At 44.1% G+C, this 20,247-nt stretch overlaps 1 protein-coding gene across 1 annotated transcript in view; it reads right to left on the bottom strand.

Moving 5' to 3' along the window:
* Positions 1-1,169: 1,169 nt before the first annotated feature.
* LOC148142080 (putative G protein-coupled receptor 139) overlaps positions 1,170-20,247 on the bottom strand; it is a 52,122-nt gene continuing 33,044 nt past the window's right edge. Inside the window, exon 3 of the mRNA XM_087977043.1 lies at positions 1,170-2,080. Within this exon, the coding sequence (XP_087833169.1) occupies positions 1,170-2,080 (911 nt within the window). The remainder of the gene's footprint in view (positions 2,081-20,247) is intronic.

The raw sequence follows: 20,247 nt of genomic DNA, 5'->3' as shown, positions 1-20,247 counted from the left end.
ATCTTCTCTCTCTTCTCCTCTCTCTTCTCTCTCTCACGCACTCTCTCTCTCTTCTCTCTTCTCTCTCTCTCTGCTGTCTCTTTTTTCTCTCTTCTCTCTCACTTCTCTCTCTCTTCTCTCTCTTCTTCTCTCTCTCTTCTCTCTCCTCTCTCTCCTCTCTCTCCTCTCTATTCTTCTCTCCCTTCTTCTCTCCTTCTCTCTCTCTGCACTCTTCTCTCTCTCTTCTTTCTCTATTCTCTCTCTCTTCTCTCTCTCTTCTCTCTCTCTTCTAACTCTCTCTTCTCTCTATCTCTCTCTCCTCTCTTCTCCATCTCTTCTCTCTCTTCTTCTCTCTCTTCTTCTCTCTCTTCTTCTCTCTCTTCTTCTCTCTCTTCTTCTCTCACTCTTCTCTCTCTCTTCTCTCTCTCTTCTCTCTCTTTTCTCTCTCTCTGATATACTCTGTCTCCCTGGTCCTTTCTTCTCCCTCTGACCCAGAGTCTGGGAGTGTTTGATGTTGAGGCTGCGTGGGCGGGTGTGGGGGGTTAGGTGTTGGAGGTGAGGAAAATGAGGCAGAGATGTAATTGTGGGTGGGAGACAGCGATTGCATGAGAAAGAGAGAGAGGGGGAGAGGGAAGAGTGGAGGCTGTTGGAGAAACCGGGGTTGGAGTGTGTGTGTGAGAGAGAGAGAAGGGGATGAGGGAGAGGTTTGAGAAAAAGAGTGTGTGCTGAAAGAGAGAGAGAGAGGGAGAGAATTGAGGAGAAAGAGTAGGAGAGAGGTAACGGGAGGCCAGGTTGGAGTCGGGGTGACAGAGGAAGTTAACCCCAGCTCCTGAGCTCAGTGCACGGTCCTGGTCCCCTTTCTCTGAGGACCAGGACTTGGGGCTGAATCTGTCTCTCTCCAGCTCAGCCTCTCCAACACAAAGACACACAACAACATCGGTCACTCTGATGCTTGGCACGCTTTAATCTACATTTTCATTGTTCACAAATGGCAGTGATGGATACAGTCAGTGGGATGGTGCCTTTTCTCACCGGTCCCTGAGTTGTGAGAAACACTGAAATGTTTCCCTGTAACCTCCCTGTGGGAAAAGGATGGACAAACCAGCGCTACCCTCAGTCTGTTACCATATCGACAGGCTGCCCCATCGCTGGAACACTGAACTGAAATGAGAAAATCCCGGATGGATTGATTAATGAGGGAATTTGATTGATTGATGGTTTTGGGGGAAGGGATATTTCAGCACATTCTTCAGCTGCTGCCTGAACTTAGTCTGGGTCACGGCATAAATCGCGGTGTTTGTGCAGCAACTGAGGAGCTGCAGCATGAAGCCCAATTCCCGCACAAAGGGATGGAGATACACAGAGTCATACCCAATCCACCATATCCGTCTCCATAAAGAATACAGCATTAACATTGACCATAACAGGATGACATTGGCCGAGATCACACACAGTAAAATGATGGGTTTTTTTCGGTTTCTCATTTCAGTGTCAGACTGAGCGTCTCCATTGGTGTGAGCGCGGAGTCTCCTGCGGGCTCTGCTGGTCACTAAAATGTGTCTGACGGTGAGAACATTGAGCAGCAGAATCAGGAGAAATGGGACACACGGGGTTAGAATGTGGTGGAGGGACTCGATTGTGACCCAGACAATGGAGAATCGAACAGCGTCTGTTCCATCACAAAACCAGAAGGGGTTCCACAGCCAATACCGAGCCGTGAGCATAAAATACCAGAACATGTTCTTTAAACAGCTCAGCACAGTCACTGCTCCCAGAACCACAGCCGCCGTTTTCTCACTGCAATATTTACTTTTCAGCTTCTGGCAACAAATGGCCACAAACCGATCAAAGGTGAAAGTGACAGTGAACCAGACAGAGCAGTCAGTGGCTGCATAAAGCAGGACGGCGTGGATATTACACACGGGGACGGAGACCCTCAGGAAATAAAACTGTTCCCGATAAACAATGGGAATGTGTCTCAGGATCAGGTCTAGGATAATGACCAGGAGATCCGCCGCTGCCATGGCCCCCAGGTAACGTCTGACACATGGAGACAATCCACAATCTTTATAAAGCAGGACGTAGATGGTCACTACGTTAACTGTGAGGAAGGAAAACAAACCCATTATCCATCAGCCTGGAGGCAAAGGGTCCCGTTTGATTGGGGACCCAGTGAGATTTCCAAATGTCTCCCTGTATTCATGGATTTATTAAAATAATTGGAACTGGAATAACAAACGGGAAAGTCGGAATTACTGACAAAAATGGGCCATAAACCACAAGAATCCCTCCCTCCCCAAACACACAGAGACACATCCATAAGAACAGATGGTTTCTAGAACATTCCCACACACTCGATCACTCGAGAGCAGACACAGGTCACTCCTTCCCAGTTCCTAATACGGAGGGTGGGAACGTTGCTGTCCTGAAGGATTCTTTCCCAGTTTCCTGAAGACAAACGGAGTTTGGGAATTTCGGTATTTTGGTCTACATTGTGGTCGATCCTGTGTCGTGGAGAAATGTGAACGCAGGGAAAACGTATTCACCCCTTTAACTGCCTGAGGGGCCTTCGGAACAGTGTCTCCTTCTCCCTGGAACGGGATCTCTTCCCTCGGGATCTTATCATTTGTTCAATTCACTGACGTCTGGCCGTTCACAAACAATGTCAGGGACAGAACGTTCCGGGGAACGTCAGGGACAGAATGTTGGGAACAGAACGTTCCGGGGAATGTCAGTTATCGAATGTCAGGGACTGAACGTTCCGGGGAATGTCAGTTATAGAATGTCGGGGACAGAACATTCTGGGGAATGTCAGTTATAGAATGTTGGGGACAGAACATTCCGGGGAATGTCAGTTGTAGAATTTCAGGGACAGAACTTGCCGTGGAACTCCTTGACCTGTCCATCACCTTTCCCCCTACCCACCCCACCAACATGATGTTCTGTGCATGGGCACACTGTAACATTAATGGGGTGAGAGACGGAGGGTCCAATCACAGGAATGGGAATTAAAGGCATTGCCAGATTAGCTGAAAGTGTTAGGTATACTACATTCTCAATCCAACGCACAAAACCAGCCCAGAAACCATCAACACAGAGGAGATATCTGTTTACCGTGGAACACTGTGTAGACCAGGCCAGTGTACTGCTCAGTACAACCCAGCAATCTGTCCAGATTCATCCATTACACTGATCAATGCAATCCAGCGATCGTCCAGAGTGGAGTACTGTGCAGACGACAGCAGTGATTTGATCTATAAACCCAGACCATGTATCTGTCCAGCACTGGGAGCTGTGCAGACCACATCAGTGCATTGATCTATAAACCCGGACTAGATATCTGTCCAGTACTGGGAGCTGTGCAGAACACATCAGTGCATTGATCTATAAACCCGGATTAGATATCTGTCCAATACTGGGAGCTGTGCAGACCACAGCAGGGCACCAATGTGTGAACCTGAAACAAATGTCCATCCAGCATGGGGAGCTGCACAGACCATATCATTGCAGTATCTATAAACCTCAACCAGAATGACTGACCAGCACAGCGACCTGTGCAGTGATTACCCGTGAATTAATTTGCAAACCAGGAACAGTTACCCTCCCAGCATGTAGGGCTGTGTACCCCACCCCAGTGCATTGATCTGTAAACCAGGAGCAGTTACCCTTCTTGCATGCAGGACTGTGTACGCCACCCCAGTGCAATGCTCAGTAACACTGTGTTAGATCACTGCCCAGCGTGGGGAAACTTGCAACCCAGGCTGGAAGTGACAGGATGTGCAGCTCCTATCCATTTACAGCTCCATCTCTCCATTGTTGCCCTGACAAGGGGGTGCTGTGGATGTGAACATCACTGCCAGAGAGAGATGGCGGGGGAATCAGTTTAAATATGACCACATGGGAGGGGTTTGGGAAATAGACAGAGACGGGGAGACTGAGAGACAGTATCATGGAAGGATGTGTTCCCAGGTTGCAGAATGCTGAAATGTAGACACTTCGATCGCATCCTGTAACATGAGCCTGTCTTCCCAGGAAAGATGGGAAAAAGTGATATTGGTGTGAGGTCAGATGATGGAGAGTTTTGGATGAGCATTTGTTCTACAGCTTTGTAAAAGGAGTCTTTCATGAATGGAGCTACACACCATCACCCAGATGCCCCTGGATATTCCGTGATCCCTGACACTGATGTCATCTTTAAAAGCCCAATGGGCAACGATTGAGTTTTCTCTATTTGGAGCTACCCTGCACAGTTTACCCCGAGCATGGCAGATAAGGGACAATTACACCACGGTTTGACAACAGTGGCACGGAGGTCCTGGTGGATGGGCTCTTACAGAGGGGGACCATTCTCTTCCCAGAGGGGGCGACACCACCAGACCCACCGAGCATAGTCTGAGCTCCCCACCCAGCTCAGTGCAGTATCTGCGGTCTGAAGAAATGCCGCAACAATACAGGACAAGCATCAATAACCTTCCCCGCTCTTTCAGGATACGTGTAACCGTATTCTCTTTGCTCCCTCACAGTGACTGTATTTATGTTACAGCACCGACCCCCGAACAAGGCTCATGGTCCAACACTCTCACTGCTGCATGTTGCAACTTCTCTCTCTGTCTCTGTCTCTCTCTCTCTCCCTCTCTCTCCCCCCTCTCTCCACTTCACCCCACACTAATAACACTGTATGGATACAACACTGTGGACTGACTCCATTTGGACACCTCACCATGACCCCCTCCCCACCTACACGAACACTAACAGCAGGACCACCCACTCCCACCCTCACTCCCTCCCCCCACTTCTCCCATTTCAGAAGAAACAGCCTGGAATAGGACAGGAAGGGCCTATCCGGGTGGTGGAGAGCCCGATATCCGTTACCTCACCCCCTCCCTCTGCCATGTGTGGAGGACCCTGGTACGAGCCGGAGAGGACCGTGACGCCTCGTGTGGAGATTCTGAAACATCCACGTCCCACCGACCGAGTAAGAAGCAATGTTCAGTGAAGGGCAATTCTCACTTTAAACCCACTGGCAGCTCCGTTTCCCCCCGGCACAACTTAGAAGCCGTGGCCCTGATGCCATCTCCCTTTTGTGTCGAGCTGGTACAAATTGTATCCCCACGGTCTTGGTGGGCAGGAGGGTGGGCTCACATCACATCGTCACCACCACCTCCCAGGAAAGGAGCACCGAGACTCCCTCCTACACCTCCCCCTGTAAACAGCTCAGATACTGAAACTAATCTGTGATAGTTACTGCTCTCCCCACCTGTCCTGACATCTTCAACAATCTGTGCTCATATACACCCAGCGCTCTCTGGTCCTGCAGCCCCATTGTAATGGCACAGCCTGTTTTAAACTGTCTTTTATTGTCTTTCCTACCAAAGTGTATTATCTCACACTGCTCTGCACTGATCCCCATCTGCCTTACACCTGAACACTACACCAATGTGTGACTGTCCTGTTAGAGTTCCACACTCTCCTCCATAAACTTCACAATTCTTCCAGGTTTGGTGCCATCTACAAACATTGAGATTGCCATAGCTTCACAGTTCCCATGAAACAACTGAAATCCTGCCCCACTCATGAGTGTGAGCAAGTGAAATACTGCTATATTCCCAATACTGCTATGTTTAGTTTAAATTACCAGATGAGCTCTGGTAATTGTTGTGTCCTAACAATTGCTGTGTGTGTATCTGTGTGTCTGTGTGTGGGGCAGGTCTGGCAGTCTCTGTGGTGCTTAAAGTGATGCAATGTCACCCTCTGCTGGCCTTCACACGCCACTGCACAGGCATTGGCAGAGGGTGAAAACCGACAGGGATTCATTCAGAGAGGGAGTGGGAGAGGGCAGCTGCTCACAGCACCATCCAAACTGATGTCTTATCCATGTACTGATCTAAATGTCCTTTAAACGTTGTAGCTGTCCCTGCTTTCACCACTTCCTCTGGAAGTTCATTCCACACCCAAGCCAGCTTCTGTCTGAAATAATTACCGCTCATGACTTTTGTAAATCTTTTTCCTCGCACCTTAAAATATCCCTCAGTTTTGAATCCCCAACTCTAGGGAAAAGACATCAGCCCTTCAGCTTATCTGTACCCCTCATTATTTTGTAAACCTCTGTAAAGTTGCCCCTTAATCTCATCCTCTTCAGTGAAAAGAGTCTCAGCCTATCCAGCCTCTCGTTATCGATCACTTCCTCCATTCCCAGCAACATCCAGATTACTCTCCTCTGAACCCTCTCCAGCTTAATAATATCAAGGTCAATAGCATTAACGTGAAAAGTCAATGCATTTTATAAGTGTAGGGGAGACCGAGACTAGAGGGCATAGCTTTAAGGTGAGAGGGAAACATTTAAAAGTTACCTAAGGGGCAGCTTTTTCACCCAGAGGGTGATGTGCCTATAGAATGAGCGGGCAGGATGACCAGACTGGACACAGTATTCCAGAAGTGGTGTCATCAATGTCCTGTACAACCACAACATGACGTCCCAATTCCAATACTCAAAGGTCTGACCAATAAAGACAAGTGTGTTAAACACCTTCTTAACCACACTATCTGTATGAGATGCAAATTTTAAAGGACTGTGCCTGACGGCCTAGATCTCTGTTCTGCAACACTACCAAAGGCCCTGCTTTTAATTGTATAGGTCCTGCTCTTGTTTGACTTACCAAATCCAATAGCTCGCATTAATCAAACTAAATTCCACTTGCCACTCTTCAACCCAGTGAGTGATGTTACCACGTACTCACCTTCCCCGTTAAATTTTAAAATTCCTTCCCCTCTGCAGGATGCCTTGATTCCGGCCTTGATTTTCACAAAGACCCTGAGCTTGGGTTGCTTTGTGTTGTTCGGGGGATGAGGGCCTGATTGTAGACACAGTCAGTGGGGAGGAGAGGCTGGACAGTAATCAGCTGCCTTGTATCATTTCATGGTTTGAGGAAGAGGGCAGTCACACATGAGAGGTGGGTAATACTGATCCGTATTTTGTGGCCAAAAATTATGGTCTTTCTCTGTCTCTGTCTATTCAAGACCCTTCATTGTGCAGAGTGTGCCTGCAGGATTTCGTTCCCTAATATTGCAGACTACAGATAATAAACGATTAAAGATGGTCATAGTTAAATTTCTAGTGCACGGCACGTGTACTCAACATCCTACAGTTAAGACAAATACCTTGCATTTGTTTAACAACACAAAGTGTTTTGTGTAGTTCAATAATGGTAACCTAATTATAATAAATCCATACAAAGCTGAATGCTGTTACATAAAATTTGTGTATGGTAGTGTAGTGGGTAGTGTCTGTGCCTCTGAGCTAGCGCTCGGCATTTTATTCCAGTACCTGAACTTGTATGGTACTGTTCCTCGCTCTGAACTCGAAGATCTGGATTCAAGTCCTGCCTGTTGCAGAGGTATGTCACATCATGTCAGAACAGGCTGATGAACAAATACACAGGAGAATAATGTTACAGCTTTATGGGTATTGCTGAGTGATGCTCGTGTCCCTACCTCCAGGCACAAAGGTCTAGGTGTAAATCCCACAGAAGTGCCTCATGATACATCTGAACAAACTGATTAAAATGGATTTAGAATTGTGACCAGATGGAGAAGGAAGAGGTGTCAGTATTGCATTTCAGAATTTAGGTCCAGGATGACTGAAAGTACAGCCATTCGTGTTGATTGGGGTCACATTTCCCAGCAGTAGCGGTTTATAATATCCGAATAGTTATGGATAGGGTGAGTAGTCAGGGGTTTTCCTCAGGTTAGGGGCATCCAAAACGAGAGGACATTGGTTGAAAGTGAGAGGGGAAAGGTTTTGATGAGGCCCAAAGGGCACCTTTTCACACAGAGGGTGGTGTGCATATGGAATGAGCTGCCAGAGGAAGTGGTGGAGGCTGGTACAAATACAGCATGTCAAAGGCATCTGGGTACTGACAGGCCTGCCGAGCTTTTCCAGCAATTTCTGCATTTCTTTCAAAATGCATTCATTTTAACACAGGCATTCTGAAAAAATTAAAGATTTTATTTTTTAATAACGCAGAGCCATGTAAACATATTTCAAATTGACCGAGACCATTTTCTGCTAAGGGTATGGCTCTGTGTATGACAGCAGCAATGATGCACCTACGTGGAGCAGGGAATGTGATGGAGACATAGTTTGGACAATGTACAAGGAGACCTCACATGGTCCAGTTTGGGAGAGGATGACATTACTGTGTGATTCAACTCAGAGAGGGATAAAATGTAATCTGCCCGAGAAGGAATGGCCTATTGCACTCTCTCTCCTTCATTGTTCCTCATCACAACAATGTGTGCGAGCTAAAAAAAACCTCTAAAGTCATCGTTACCATTCGTATTTTTATAGAATCCCTGCAGAGTTGAAACAGGCCCTTCGGCCCAACAAGTCCACACCAAACTTCCCAACCCATTCCCCTATATTTACCCCTGACTAATGCACCTAACCTAGAAATCCCTGGACACTATACTCAATTTAGTATGATCAAATCACCGAACCTACACAGTTTGAGCTGTGGGAGGAAACAGGATCACCCATTAGAAGCTCACACAGACAAGGGGAGAATGTGCAAACTCCACAGAGACAGTCACCCAAGGTTCGAATCGAACCCAAGTCCATGGTGCTGTGAGACAGCAGTGCTAACCACCGTGCTTCCCTTTGGGTGATCCCTGACCAGAATTCACTGGAATCGACTCACTGCCTAAAGCAAAGGGAATTCAGCCAAATCCAAGTCTCCCAAGATGGAACCCCATTGCTAGCAGCTATGTGAGTGCAATATCTTCAGAATCACAATAACGTTTTGGACAATCTCAATTTTTACTTTCGTCATGAATTCCAGTAAGATCTGGACAAAGTTTTTTCATGTTAAAAATGCAGAGATTTTGTTAACCTGTTTGTTTGTGTGTGTGTATGTGAGTCGCAGTGTTCTAAACAGGAAAATATCGATTATATATTTGCAATACCCAAACACTTTTCCATTCATCTTTCCATCATAGCTTGAGTAACATTGCTGTGGATCATAAACGTGTTAAAGAAACAAGCCTGAGTTGTTGCTAAAACTGACCCTGACCCAGTCTGAGATGGATATCATCGACCATATCACCAACCTGGTTCCATTTGATATTTTTTGTGAACAGTGGAGGAGTGGGACTAAAAAGGAAACAGTGACCCCAAAGCCAGGGAACTATAGACCGGTGAGCCTGATGTCAGTGGTGGGTAAGTTGTTGGAGGGGATTCTGAAGGACAGGATTGACATACATTTGGGAAGGCAAGGGCTGATCAGGATAGTCAACGTGGCTTTCTGCATGGGAAATCATGGGTCATTAATTTGGTTTAGTGTTATGAAGTTGTGACAAAGAAGATTGATGAAGGCTGTGTGTTAGATATTGTCTACTTGGACCTCAGCCAGGTGTTCATAACATTCTGATTAGCAGACAGATTAGTAAGGTTCAGTCACTTGGGATACAGGGGAATCTAGTCACAATTGGCTTGAAGGAAGAGGGGTATTTTTCAGATTGGAGGCTTCCGAGAAGCAGTGTGCTGCAAGAATCAACACTGAGTTCACTACATTTTATCATTTATATCAATGATTTGGATGTCAACACTGGGGCCATAGTTAGTAAGTTTACAGATTACATCAGAAAGGTGGTCTAGAAGATTATCTCAGAGTACAACGAGACCACAATTAGATGGGGCAAAGAAGCAATGCGTGAGAGATGAAGTTTAATTTAGATAAATACGAGGTTTTGCAGTTTGGGAAGGTAAATCATGGAGAAATTATATACTTAATGGTAAGGTCATATACTTCACCCAGACATGGCTCACAACTCCTCTGGTCTCCCTGACTGCAACATTCAGTAATTTGCACATTCATGAAAATAACACCCCCTAACATTCCAATAACAGAATGTGAGAACATCAGAAACAGGGGCAGGTCGTTCATTCCCCAAGCCTGCCTTTCCTTTCACTAAAATTATGGCTGATCTGCTCTTGGTCTCAAATCCTCTTTCATTCCCAATTCTTCATCGCCCTCAACTCTCTGTCAGGTCAATATCCATCTACCCCCTCTTCAAATCCTTTCAGTCACCTAGCTCCCCGAACAGTCTTGAGAGCAGAAATCCTGATATTCAATCCCAACTGTTTGAAGAAAACACTTGCTGCTCCTATACCATGGCTTATTGATGTGAACAAAAGAGGCTGATACAAGGGTTCAGGTAAAAATGACTGACCCCGATATCAAGGCAGTGTTTGCCTTCTGTTGACATCAAGAAGTTCATTCAGCAGCTCACGCTGGTTTCACAGGAATATGAGGAAGCCATTCAGCCAATTGACATTATTGGAGAAGAACAGGGACAGCCCATTCAGTGCCTCCCGCCTATTACTCAGGAAGGGAAGGAGTCCAGTGTGATGGACCACGCCAGAGCCCTTCGAAAATATTTGAGGGCGGTAGCCTAGACTCTAATATTTTTATATTTAAAAGGAAACGTATACTGTCTGTTCCAGATGCAACGTGAATGGTCAAACTACTTGGTGTGAAGCAAAACACCATTTATTTAAACACGGAAGATAAAATGAAACCAAAGAAAGAGGGAATTAGAATAATTTAATTTTATTGGACAATTTAACAGAATAATAGATCTAGGAACTATTACTGATGAACTGTTCCAGTATAGGGAAATCCCATAAACACAGCCCATGGCAAAAAGGAATATTTAGACACAGATAGTCACAAACGTTTCTCCAATCCAGGAATTTAAAACAACATCAAGAGAAAATTCAGAGAGAGTAGTAGCCAGGAGATAGTCACTGAAGATTCCAACTCTGTGTAGACCCCAATAGTTTCTGATGTTACTGAGAAACCAAAGCCCAGAGATCCTAATCTGTCAGAGCTGGCCACACCCATTCAGGCTGCATTAAAATAAACCTAAGCCCTCCCTAGCTGTTACTCAAGTGGTCTTAACTAGCCAGCTTGGTAACTATCGCTCAATCTCTCTCTTTAAAGAAACCAGGACAAATAACCTCTTAAAGCTGCAGCATTGTCATACTTGCCAGCATATCGAACCAGGGGTAACCCAGTCAGGCCCTTGGCACTTTCCAATGGGACGAGGAAGAAGCCAGTCAGTCTGTTGAGTCACTGACACAACAATAGGATGAGGCCATTCAGCCCCTTGAGCCACTTATACAGGAACAGCAGGAGGCCATTCCCCCTCAACGCACTTACATAGAGACAGAATGAGGTAATTGATGCTGATTCCTGATGAATGGCTTATGCCCGAAACATCAATTCTCCTGCTTCTCGGATGCTGCCTGACCTGCTGTGTTTTTCCAGCAATCACTTCTCTACTCCAATCTCCAGCATCGGCAGTCCTCGCTGTCTCCTAATTGATGCTCTAACGTGATGAGTAAGTGGAGCAGAGGCTGCACAGATAGACTACTCTACGTTGTTCCTCTTGGCTCTGTTGCTTAGGATACACAAATGGGACTTTAACATGGTTTTCTAGTGGTGGGCAGGGAAGCCATCTGTCTTGTGTGAAGTCTCAAGAAGGCATCTTTCATCTCCGAGAAGACAGCCTGGTGTTGTCTATGTAGGGTGGAAGCTGGTGGGAATGGCTACCTGTTTCAGATGGAAAGTGTTGTGGCTGCTGTTGGGGATTGTGAATAACCTGACGTTCAGTACAGGGTTCGCACGCCGACTGCACAATAACGTGGGGAGAGTTAATTTAGGCATATAAACTATTAGCAAAGTCACAATACACTGATGAATGGACTCTCTAAGTTCAAATAATGATGATATTATTCATGTTGATCTTGTCTAGTGCTTGTCCTGTTCAGTGTAACCTGTATGCCTTACTCTGTCCAAGCCTATTTCCACCCTATGACCTGTCTGACCATGCTAACTATGACCTGCCTTCAATGCTCATAAATAAAGTGTTTCCCTGTACTGAGATACACGTGACAATATATCAAACCAATTAATCCTGTGTAAAATATGGAATTTCTCTCCCTGCCAATGTCTCTTTTGGAAATAAGTGATCGCTGCCACTCCTCGTGTTTCAGCATCACCATTTCTTCGTCTCTCACAGCTCTACAGATTAAACACTCAGCTTATTCACTCTATCCTCATGTTACCATCACCCGTGTCTGTGGTCAGGAGATCATTCTTTACAAAGGAGATCAACTCTGTAGAGAGTGCCCCAAATGCTCTCTCAGCAAGGCTCTACAACAACAGGAAGATGGCTTTATTTATGTACTCGAATCATCTTACAGTGAAGGACAGCATACCATTGACTGCACCATTACTTACACAGGGTTTGATTCAAAGCAGAAGCGCATAGACTTGTGAGTGGGCGATCCTGCTTCCCAAATTTGTTAGAGTTCTTTGATGAAGTGACCAAGAAAGTTGACGAGGGCAGAGCGGCAGGCGTAGTCTCCATGGATTTCAGTAAGACTTTGATAAGGTTCCACATGGCAGGCTGGTCAGGAAGGTGACGTGGAATGCTGGGGGGACTGACCAATTGGATACACAGTTGGCTTAATGGTAGGAAGCAGAGGGTTTAGTGGAAGGATGTTTGTCAGACTGGAGGCTTGGTCCATTGCTGTTTGTTATCTCTGATTTGGTTGAGAATATACAAGGCATGATTAGTAAGTTTGCAGATGACTATAAAGTAATTGGGAGCATGATCATGAAGAAGTTTATCAGAAATTGCAGCAGGACCTTAATCAGGTGGGGACGTGGGCCGAGAAATGACAAATGGAATTTAATATAGATGTGTGAGGTCTTGCATTTTGGAAACACAAAACAAGGTAGGAGTTTCATGGTGAATGGAAGGGTCTTAAGTGGTGCAGTGGGCAGAGAGACCTTGGTGTTTAGGTGTACACGGTTCTCTATGAGTGGAGTCAAACGTAAACAGGGCAGTGAAGAAGGCTTTTGGCACATTGCCTTCATCAGGCAGGATATTAAGTATACAAGTTGGGAATTTATTTTGCAGTTACCCAGGACTTTGTAAAGGCTACACTTGGAGTATTGTGTTCAGTTTTGTCACCTTGTTATAGGGAGGATGTTTTTAAATTAAAAAGAGTGCAGAAGAAATTTACAAAGGCGTTGCCAGGACCCAATGGTCTGAGTTACAGGGAGAGGTTGGACAAGCTAGGAAATTTTCTTTAGCGTGTAGGAGACTGAGAGAGTCCTTATAGAGCTGTATAAGATTACGAGGACTCTGGATAGGGTGAATACTCTCAGTCTTTTTCCAAAGTGTAGAGAATCGACGACTGGATGGGATCAGTTTATGGTTAAAGGGGAAGGAATAAAAGGGAACCTGAGGGGCCATTTCTTTACACAGAGGATGGTACGTGGATGAGCTGCAAGCAGGTGGGGTTGTCGGGGGGGGGGGGTACATTAACAACATTTGAAAAAGCATTTGGATAAACATGTGGATAGGAAAGGACTGGAAGGATATGGGCCAAATGTAGGGAATTGGGGTTAGCGTGGATGGACATTTACAAGGTGGAGTCGAAACCCCTCTGTTAATTAAAACCAAACACCCAGAAAAGCTCGCCTCACCTTGTAATCTGTTAAAATATAAGTGACACAGATCTCCTACATTCCACTATTTAAACAAAAAATGTCAAGTTTTTTTTTAACTTTAATAGTGAAAACTAAACAACAACTATTCACAAATACAAGTCCCTCTTGTCTTAGCTACTTACTATCAGACTCTGTAAAAATATGCTAGTCCAACAACCCACATATTAAACATTACAATCTCAAGACCACACAGAATCCACCTTCCCCGCTATGTTCACTCTTCCAGCTGCTGATCTCCCTGGGTCATGTTTTTTTTATTGCAAGTAGCTTTAAAACGGACATGTATCTTTGATAGAAAATGTTTGAGATGGCCAGTTAGCACTCCTGCTCTACAGCAGTTACTCTGCTGTTGGGTGGCAGGAGCTATCACTCTAGTTTCAAAATGCTGGGTTTATATATTTTCCAGGTGTCCAAACAATAATATTCAAACTCTGTTGGCTTCTGGTATCCTGAGCGTTATTTAAACTCTTTGGCTGTATTTGAATTGTTGTCAAACAGCAACCAAATCTCAGGTATTCATTTCCCAGCTAATGGTGACATGTGGAACAGGCTGACCTTTAGCAGGCATCTGTGGTTGTACTTTCTATTCAGCAAAACCCATTCTGTCTGAAAGTGACTGGACATGCTTTCGGCTTCATAAGACCTCCCCCCTTCAGAAAAAAACAACATGGACCAGCAGAAAGAAAAGATGGCTTCATTTCTTTTCCTCTAATTCTTAATCCCATTATTATGAATTACGAAAGTTTTATTCTCAGCTATACCATACATATTAATTCTGCACACATATATAACACTGCAATAAGTCAAATCTTATCCAAACTTTTTCTTTTAAATCTGCGATAACACATCTTTTAGGACCTACAGGATGTACATTTTGTAAATTTAAAGTCGGTAAGATAAGACTCCAATTAAATATTCTCATATTCTGGCCTTTAAATATTCAAAAAATGCGAGGGTTTGTCGTTATCCCCAACCATCTCTGACAATTTGTTTGTCATGCATATACATTAAAATATTGTCAGGCCAGTGCGAAACTTCATCATTCTTTTTCAATAATGGAGATTTTGTATTTTTTTTGTGGTGAATATTGAGTTTTTTCGACAAGTAGCCAATTGGCCATTCAATTCCATCATCATCTTTCTGCATCAATACATCTCCGACCCCTATATCCCGAGCATCAAACACAATTTTCAAAGGGTTTCAAAATATTTGGTATAGCTATAACTGGTGCGGTGATTAATCCTGCTTTAAAATTCTCAAAAGCCTCTTGGCATTGTTCTGTCCACCACAATTCTGTGTTCTTCTTTAATAAATCCGTCAGTGGTGCCAATACGCTGCTGAAGTTTGCAACAAATCTCCGATAGAATCCACTCAGTTCCAAACATCGAAGCACCTCTTACTTCGAGGATGGTTGTGGAAATTCCTCAAAGCCCTTAGTTTTTATGTTCCATGGGGTCAACCTTCCATGGCCAATGTAATGTCCCAAGAACGTCACCTCTGCCTTCGCGAATTCTGTTTTCTTTAAGTTTATTACCAAGTTTGTTTCTTGTAATCGTTCAACATGCTCTGCCAAATGTAACACGTGAGCTTTCACTCATTTGCTAAAGATCACTACATCATACAGATAAACTGCACAATTTGCCCATCTGGTCACAACTCTGTTCCTGAGTCTTCAATGTATCTCGAGCATTATTCATTCACACGACATTCTCTAACATTTTTTATCATATCCGGTATCTTTGCCAAATAGTTTAACTGATTCAACGTTTTTTTTTATTTGAAAGGGGCCACTAAACCTGGCTTTGAAGGGGTTTTCTACCACTGGTAGCAATACTAATACTTCATCCCCACGGGAAATCGTCAAAGTTTCAGAGTTTTTAATCTGCCACCTGCATTACTCTATACTGTGCCTCTTCAGGTGCTGTTTAGCTAAATCACCTACACCATCTAATTTCTCCCTCATCTCAGATACATAATCCAAGTGTGAGATCTCCAACTTCGGTCCTGTCAATTTATATATAATTAATTTCAAAGGACCTCTCACTTCATGTACTAATATTAACTCAAAGGAAGTAAAGTGAGTAGTTTTGTTTGGGGCATCTCTAATGACAAACAATATAATGAGACGTCTTTATTCCAATCATTCAGGTAATTCTGACAGTACGCTGTTAATATTGTCTTCAGCATCTGATGCCAACTTTCCAAGGCCCCCTGGGATTAGGGATGCGATGCACTTGACTTAAACTGTTGTATGCCAAAGCTATCCATGACTTCCTTAAACAGCTGAGCGGTAAAATGAGATTCTTGGTCTGACTGAATCACACTGTGTAGCCCATAGCGAGTAAAGACAGCTAACAACTCCTCTACATCCCTTTTTGCCTTAATGAAATTATCCCTGGAAATCAGGTAGACATATCCATAATGATCAGCTGATATTGGTTTCCACTTTTATTTCAGAAAGGGGGGCTACACAACTAATCATAACCCACATGAAAGGTTCTTCGAATACAGGAATTGGCAACAACGGTGCTGGTTTTATTACTGCCAGTGACGTACCTACCATTTGGCATGGATGACATGTACAACAAAAACTAACCACGTCCTTGTGCATTCCAGACACTAGAAATGCTTTAGCCGAGTCTTCCGTGCATCAACTCCTTTGGCTTTTTCCTTTGGTTTTCCTTCCTGTTGTAACGTATGACAGTGGGATCTTGTTACTACATAGTCTGGAAAAATCCCTGGGTATTTTTATTTTAATTCCCCAGTTCCCTGACCTTACTTTTGCTTCTCCACAACAAGGGGTGCCTCTCCTATCTTGGATCCGGCTAAATCATTCTCAAGAACAAACTGTATTTCTGGAAATGAAAATCTCTCACTCACTCTCACTGTTACTTCCCTAATCTTGATTTGGCACTCCACCTAATGTTACACAAGGAAATGCTTAATTTCTGTCCCCATTTCACAAATTATCAGGCTGTTGAGTGACATGTCAGAAAGAGTGAAAATACTTCCATCTCTTTCTATTCGAGGCCGAGGGAAATTGAGGACTGCAGATGCTGGAGACCAAAGATGAAAAGTGTGGGCTGGAAAAGCATAGCAGATCGGCAGCATCCGAGGGGCAGGAGAGTTGACATTTCAGGCATTAGTCCTTCATCAGGAAAGTGGGATGCAAGGAAGGGGGAAGGGGCTGAGAATTAAATACGAGGGTGGGGGTGGAGCTGGGTGGAAGGTAGCTTGGAAGGCGATAGGTAGATGTAGGTGAGGTCTGATGGTGATAGGTCGGAGAGGAGGGTGAAGTGGATAGGTGGTAGGACAGCTGGAACCGTCAAACTATACAGCATCAACGTTGACTTCACCAATTTCCAAATCGCCCCTCCCCAACCTCATCCCAGATCCAACCGTTCAAATTAGCACTGCCCTCTTGAGCTGTTCTAACTGTCCATCTTCCTTCCCATCTTTTCACTCCACCCTCCCCTCTGACATATCACTAACACTCCCACCTACATCTTCCCGTCACGCTCCCAGTGACCCTCCTGCCAGCCCAGCTCCTACCCTTCTATTTATCTTTCAGCCCTCTTGTCCACCCGCCACATTCCTGACGATGAGTTTATGCCTGATATGTCGATTAACCTGGTCTTCGGATGCTGCCTGATCTGCTGGGCCTTTCCGGCTCCTTGCTTCTCAACTATTAGATACTGATCAGATCCCATTTCTTGCAAAATTATAGCTTCTTGTCTTCCCCCCACCCCATTTTTTCTTAGTAAGGTTTACCTACAGAGGCAAATTCTTTATAGCGATCAGGCACTGACTCCATACACAGCCCCTGCAGCTCCTCGGCTCTACTTAGGGTCTCCTGTACCAGGTTCACTAATACCACTGGCTTAAACGCTTTTACAGCATCTTTTCCCAAAGTGTCTTCCAGCACGGTGTGTCCCAGTTTCCTGCAGTGAAAACAGTTTTCCCAGTGCCCTTCTTAAACCATCGGTACTGTAATTTTATGTGTTCCACTGCGTTATAGTGAGACTTGAGGCCTTTCACTTCCTTTCAACCACTTTGTGCTTTTCTCCACCCGTGTTAAACCATTGCCAGTGTGCTTTTCTCTATGTTTTGTAGTGTAGGATCTCCCCTTCTCCCAATTTCTTTCCCTCACAGGATGAAAATCCTCTCAGAAGCTAAATTTCATCTCATGCACCAATGCATACTTAACTGCCATTCCTGCTGCGCTTCTCACTTCGTGAACTTCCTGCTCATTCACATGAAATCTTACCATCTCTGGAAGTGAGTCTTTAAACTTGTCCAACAGAATAATCTCCCATCGGGCCTCACAGGTCTTATCCATTTTTACGGCCTGCACCTATTTATCAAAATGACTGTGATTAATTCTTTGCAACTCAATATAAGTCTGACCTGGTTCCGTCTCTATATTTCTGAACCGCTGTCTATATTCTTCTAGCACCAATTCATAAGCACTCAAAATGGCCTGTTTGACATCTGCATAATCTCTTGCTCCCTCATATGACAGAACTGCACATACCTCTCAAGCTGTACCAACCATCTTAGTCTGAACTAGCATTGCCCACAGGTTCACTGGACACGCCATCTGCCCAGCCAATTTTGCAAATGAAATAAAAAGGTTTTGGCATTTTTCTCACCGAAATATGGCAATGTATTAACACAGATGTATACATCCCAACGTTCTCCCTTCATCTTAATCCTGCTAATTTAACTTTCTTATCTAATTCCAAACTTCTGAATTTCAAATTCTCCCTCTCTTCCTTTTACCCCTCTTTCTCTTTCTATATCTTCTCCCTCTCGTTTTGTCTCTCTTTATCTTCTAACTCCAGTTACCCCGCTTGCAATTTACGTTTTTTTTCCAATTCGACTGCAGTTTCCTGCTTCTCCGATACACCAAAGTACTTGACCAACTCAATTATGATTACAATTTTCCTTATGTCTCTGGTGAAACCCAATTCTAATCTACATGTTAATTCTGAAAGTGTGCCCTTCCTTTGTCTTTCTACACTTTCTTAGCAAATTTGTGAATCATCTTCAAACCTCAGAACCTCCTTAGTAATGTTAAAAACCATTTCTTTTGATTTAACCAACCACAAGGAAACAAAATTAAATGAATTTTGTCACCTGTTTTATTTGAAGATCTAGGTCACTAACTGCCAAGTGATGGAATCTACTGGGACCTTTTATAGCCAAAATCTGTTCAAATCCCATACGACAAGCCCTCAAACCGTTATGATGTCGGTGTCTAATCCTTCTGTTAATTAAGACCACCCACACAGAAAAGCTCACCTCGCCTCGTAATCTGTTAAAAGATGAATGACAGAGAAGTCCCAAATTCCACTATTAAGAGAAAGATAGCCATTTACAAGTATGTAAGTGAGCTCGCTGAGCTTGAAGGTTTGTTTTCAGATGTTTCATCACCATGACTAGGTAACATCATCAGGGAGAGTGTCTGGTGACGCATTGGTGGTATGTCCCACCTCTCTATTTATAGGTCTTGGTTTCTTAAGGTGCATGATGTTATTTCCAGTTTTTTTTTTCAAGGGAAGGTAGACAGGATCTAAATTGATGTGTTTATTGATGGACTTCTGGCTAGAATGTCATGCCTCTCAGAAGTCTCGTGCCTGGCTTTGTCCTAGGAAGTGTGTGTTGTCACAGTCAACGTGGTGTCCTTCTTTGTGATAGTGGGTCATGTCCTTTGATGGCCAGTTGGTGTTCATATGTCCTACTTGCACGACAACAGGACAGTTTGAAATGGAGGAAAAATTATTTTATATCCACTGTTTAATCAGTGTGTGTTCAGATAGGAAGATTGTTCATATGTGTACAGCACATTCTGAATGAACAATGGAGACACAGTTAATGAAAAATGATGCACATGATGTATAAAATTGATAAAATATTAAAACATGATTTGATCCTCATCTGAAGTGATAACTTCCCTTTCTCTCAACGTTCCCCCTTTTTTGGGATTCCCAACTCTAGTCTCATTCTTATCAGGATGTGTGTTATAAATTCTTGCTTCTCGTGTCCCAACTTATTTTAGTTAATCCCCTTTCTACCGGGAATTCAATACATTGGCCTGCTGGGTTATTTCCAAAGTTAGTGTCTGTCATATTATTGGAGGAAAGGTTCTGGCATCAGACCCAGCATTTGAACATATTACTCTGCTGTACGTGCACTAACAAAGGACCACAACACACAGGCATTGCCAAGCATTGAGGGATATACAGTTACTTCTTTCGATAATGCAGTTTTCTCATTTTCCACATCTGCATATCTATATCCTCTCTCTCTCGTTCTCCCTTTGCATCTAGGTAAGAAATCCATCAATTATTCTTCGTGGCCCATCTCTCAAAATTCCTCCTTCCAGTTTATATCTAATGTTCTCTTCAAGATGTAATGTGGTTATAATTAAGCAATGTAACTACAAAGACATGCAGAAGGAGCTGTCCAAAGTTAATTGGAAGGGGAGCTGAGCAGGAAAGGCCATGGAGCAGCAGTGGCAGGAGTTTCTGGGGATAATTCGGAAGATAATACCAGAAATGCAACCCCAAGAAGATGAAATATACTCATGGGAGGACAAGGCAGCCATGAGTGATAAGGCCTCAGACCAAAAGAGAAAACATACAATGTGGTGAAGATAATTGGGAATCCAGCGAATTCCTTG

Source organism: Chiloscyllium plagiosum, unplaced genomic scaffold (assembly GCF_037043375.1).
Source record: "Chiloscyllium plagiosum isolate Xiang-an unplaced genomic scaffold, Cpla_swu_hap1 HiC_scaffold_31, whole genome shotgun sequence".
Lineage (NCBI taxonomy): Eukaryota > Metazoa > Chordata > Chondrichthyes > Orectolobiformes > Hemiscylliidae > Chiloscyllium > Chiloscyllium plagiosum.
Note: the sequence above shows the minus strand (reverse complement) of the source record. Positions and strands in the feature narration are given on the sequence as shown.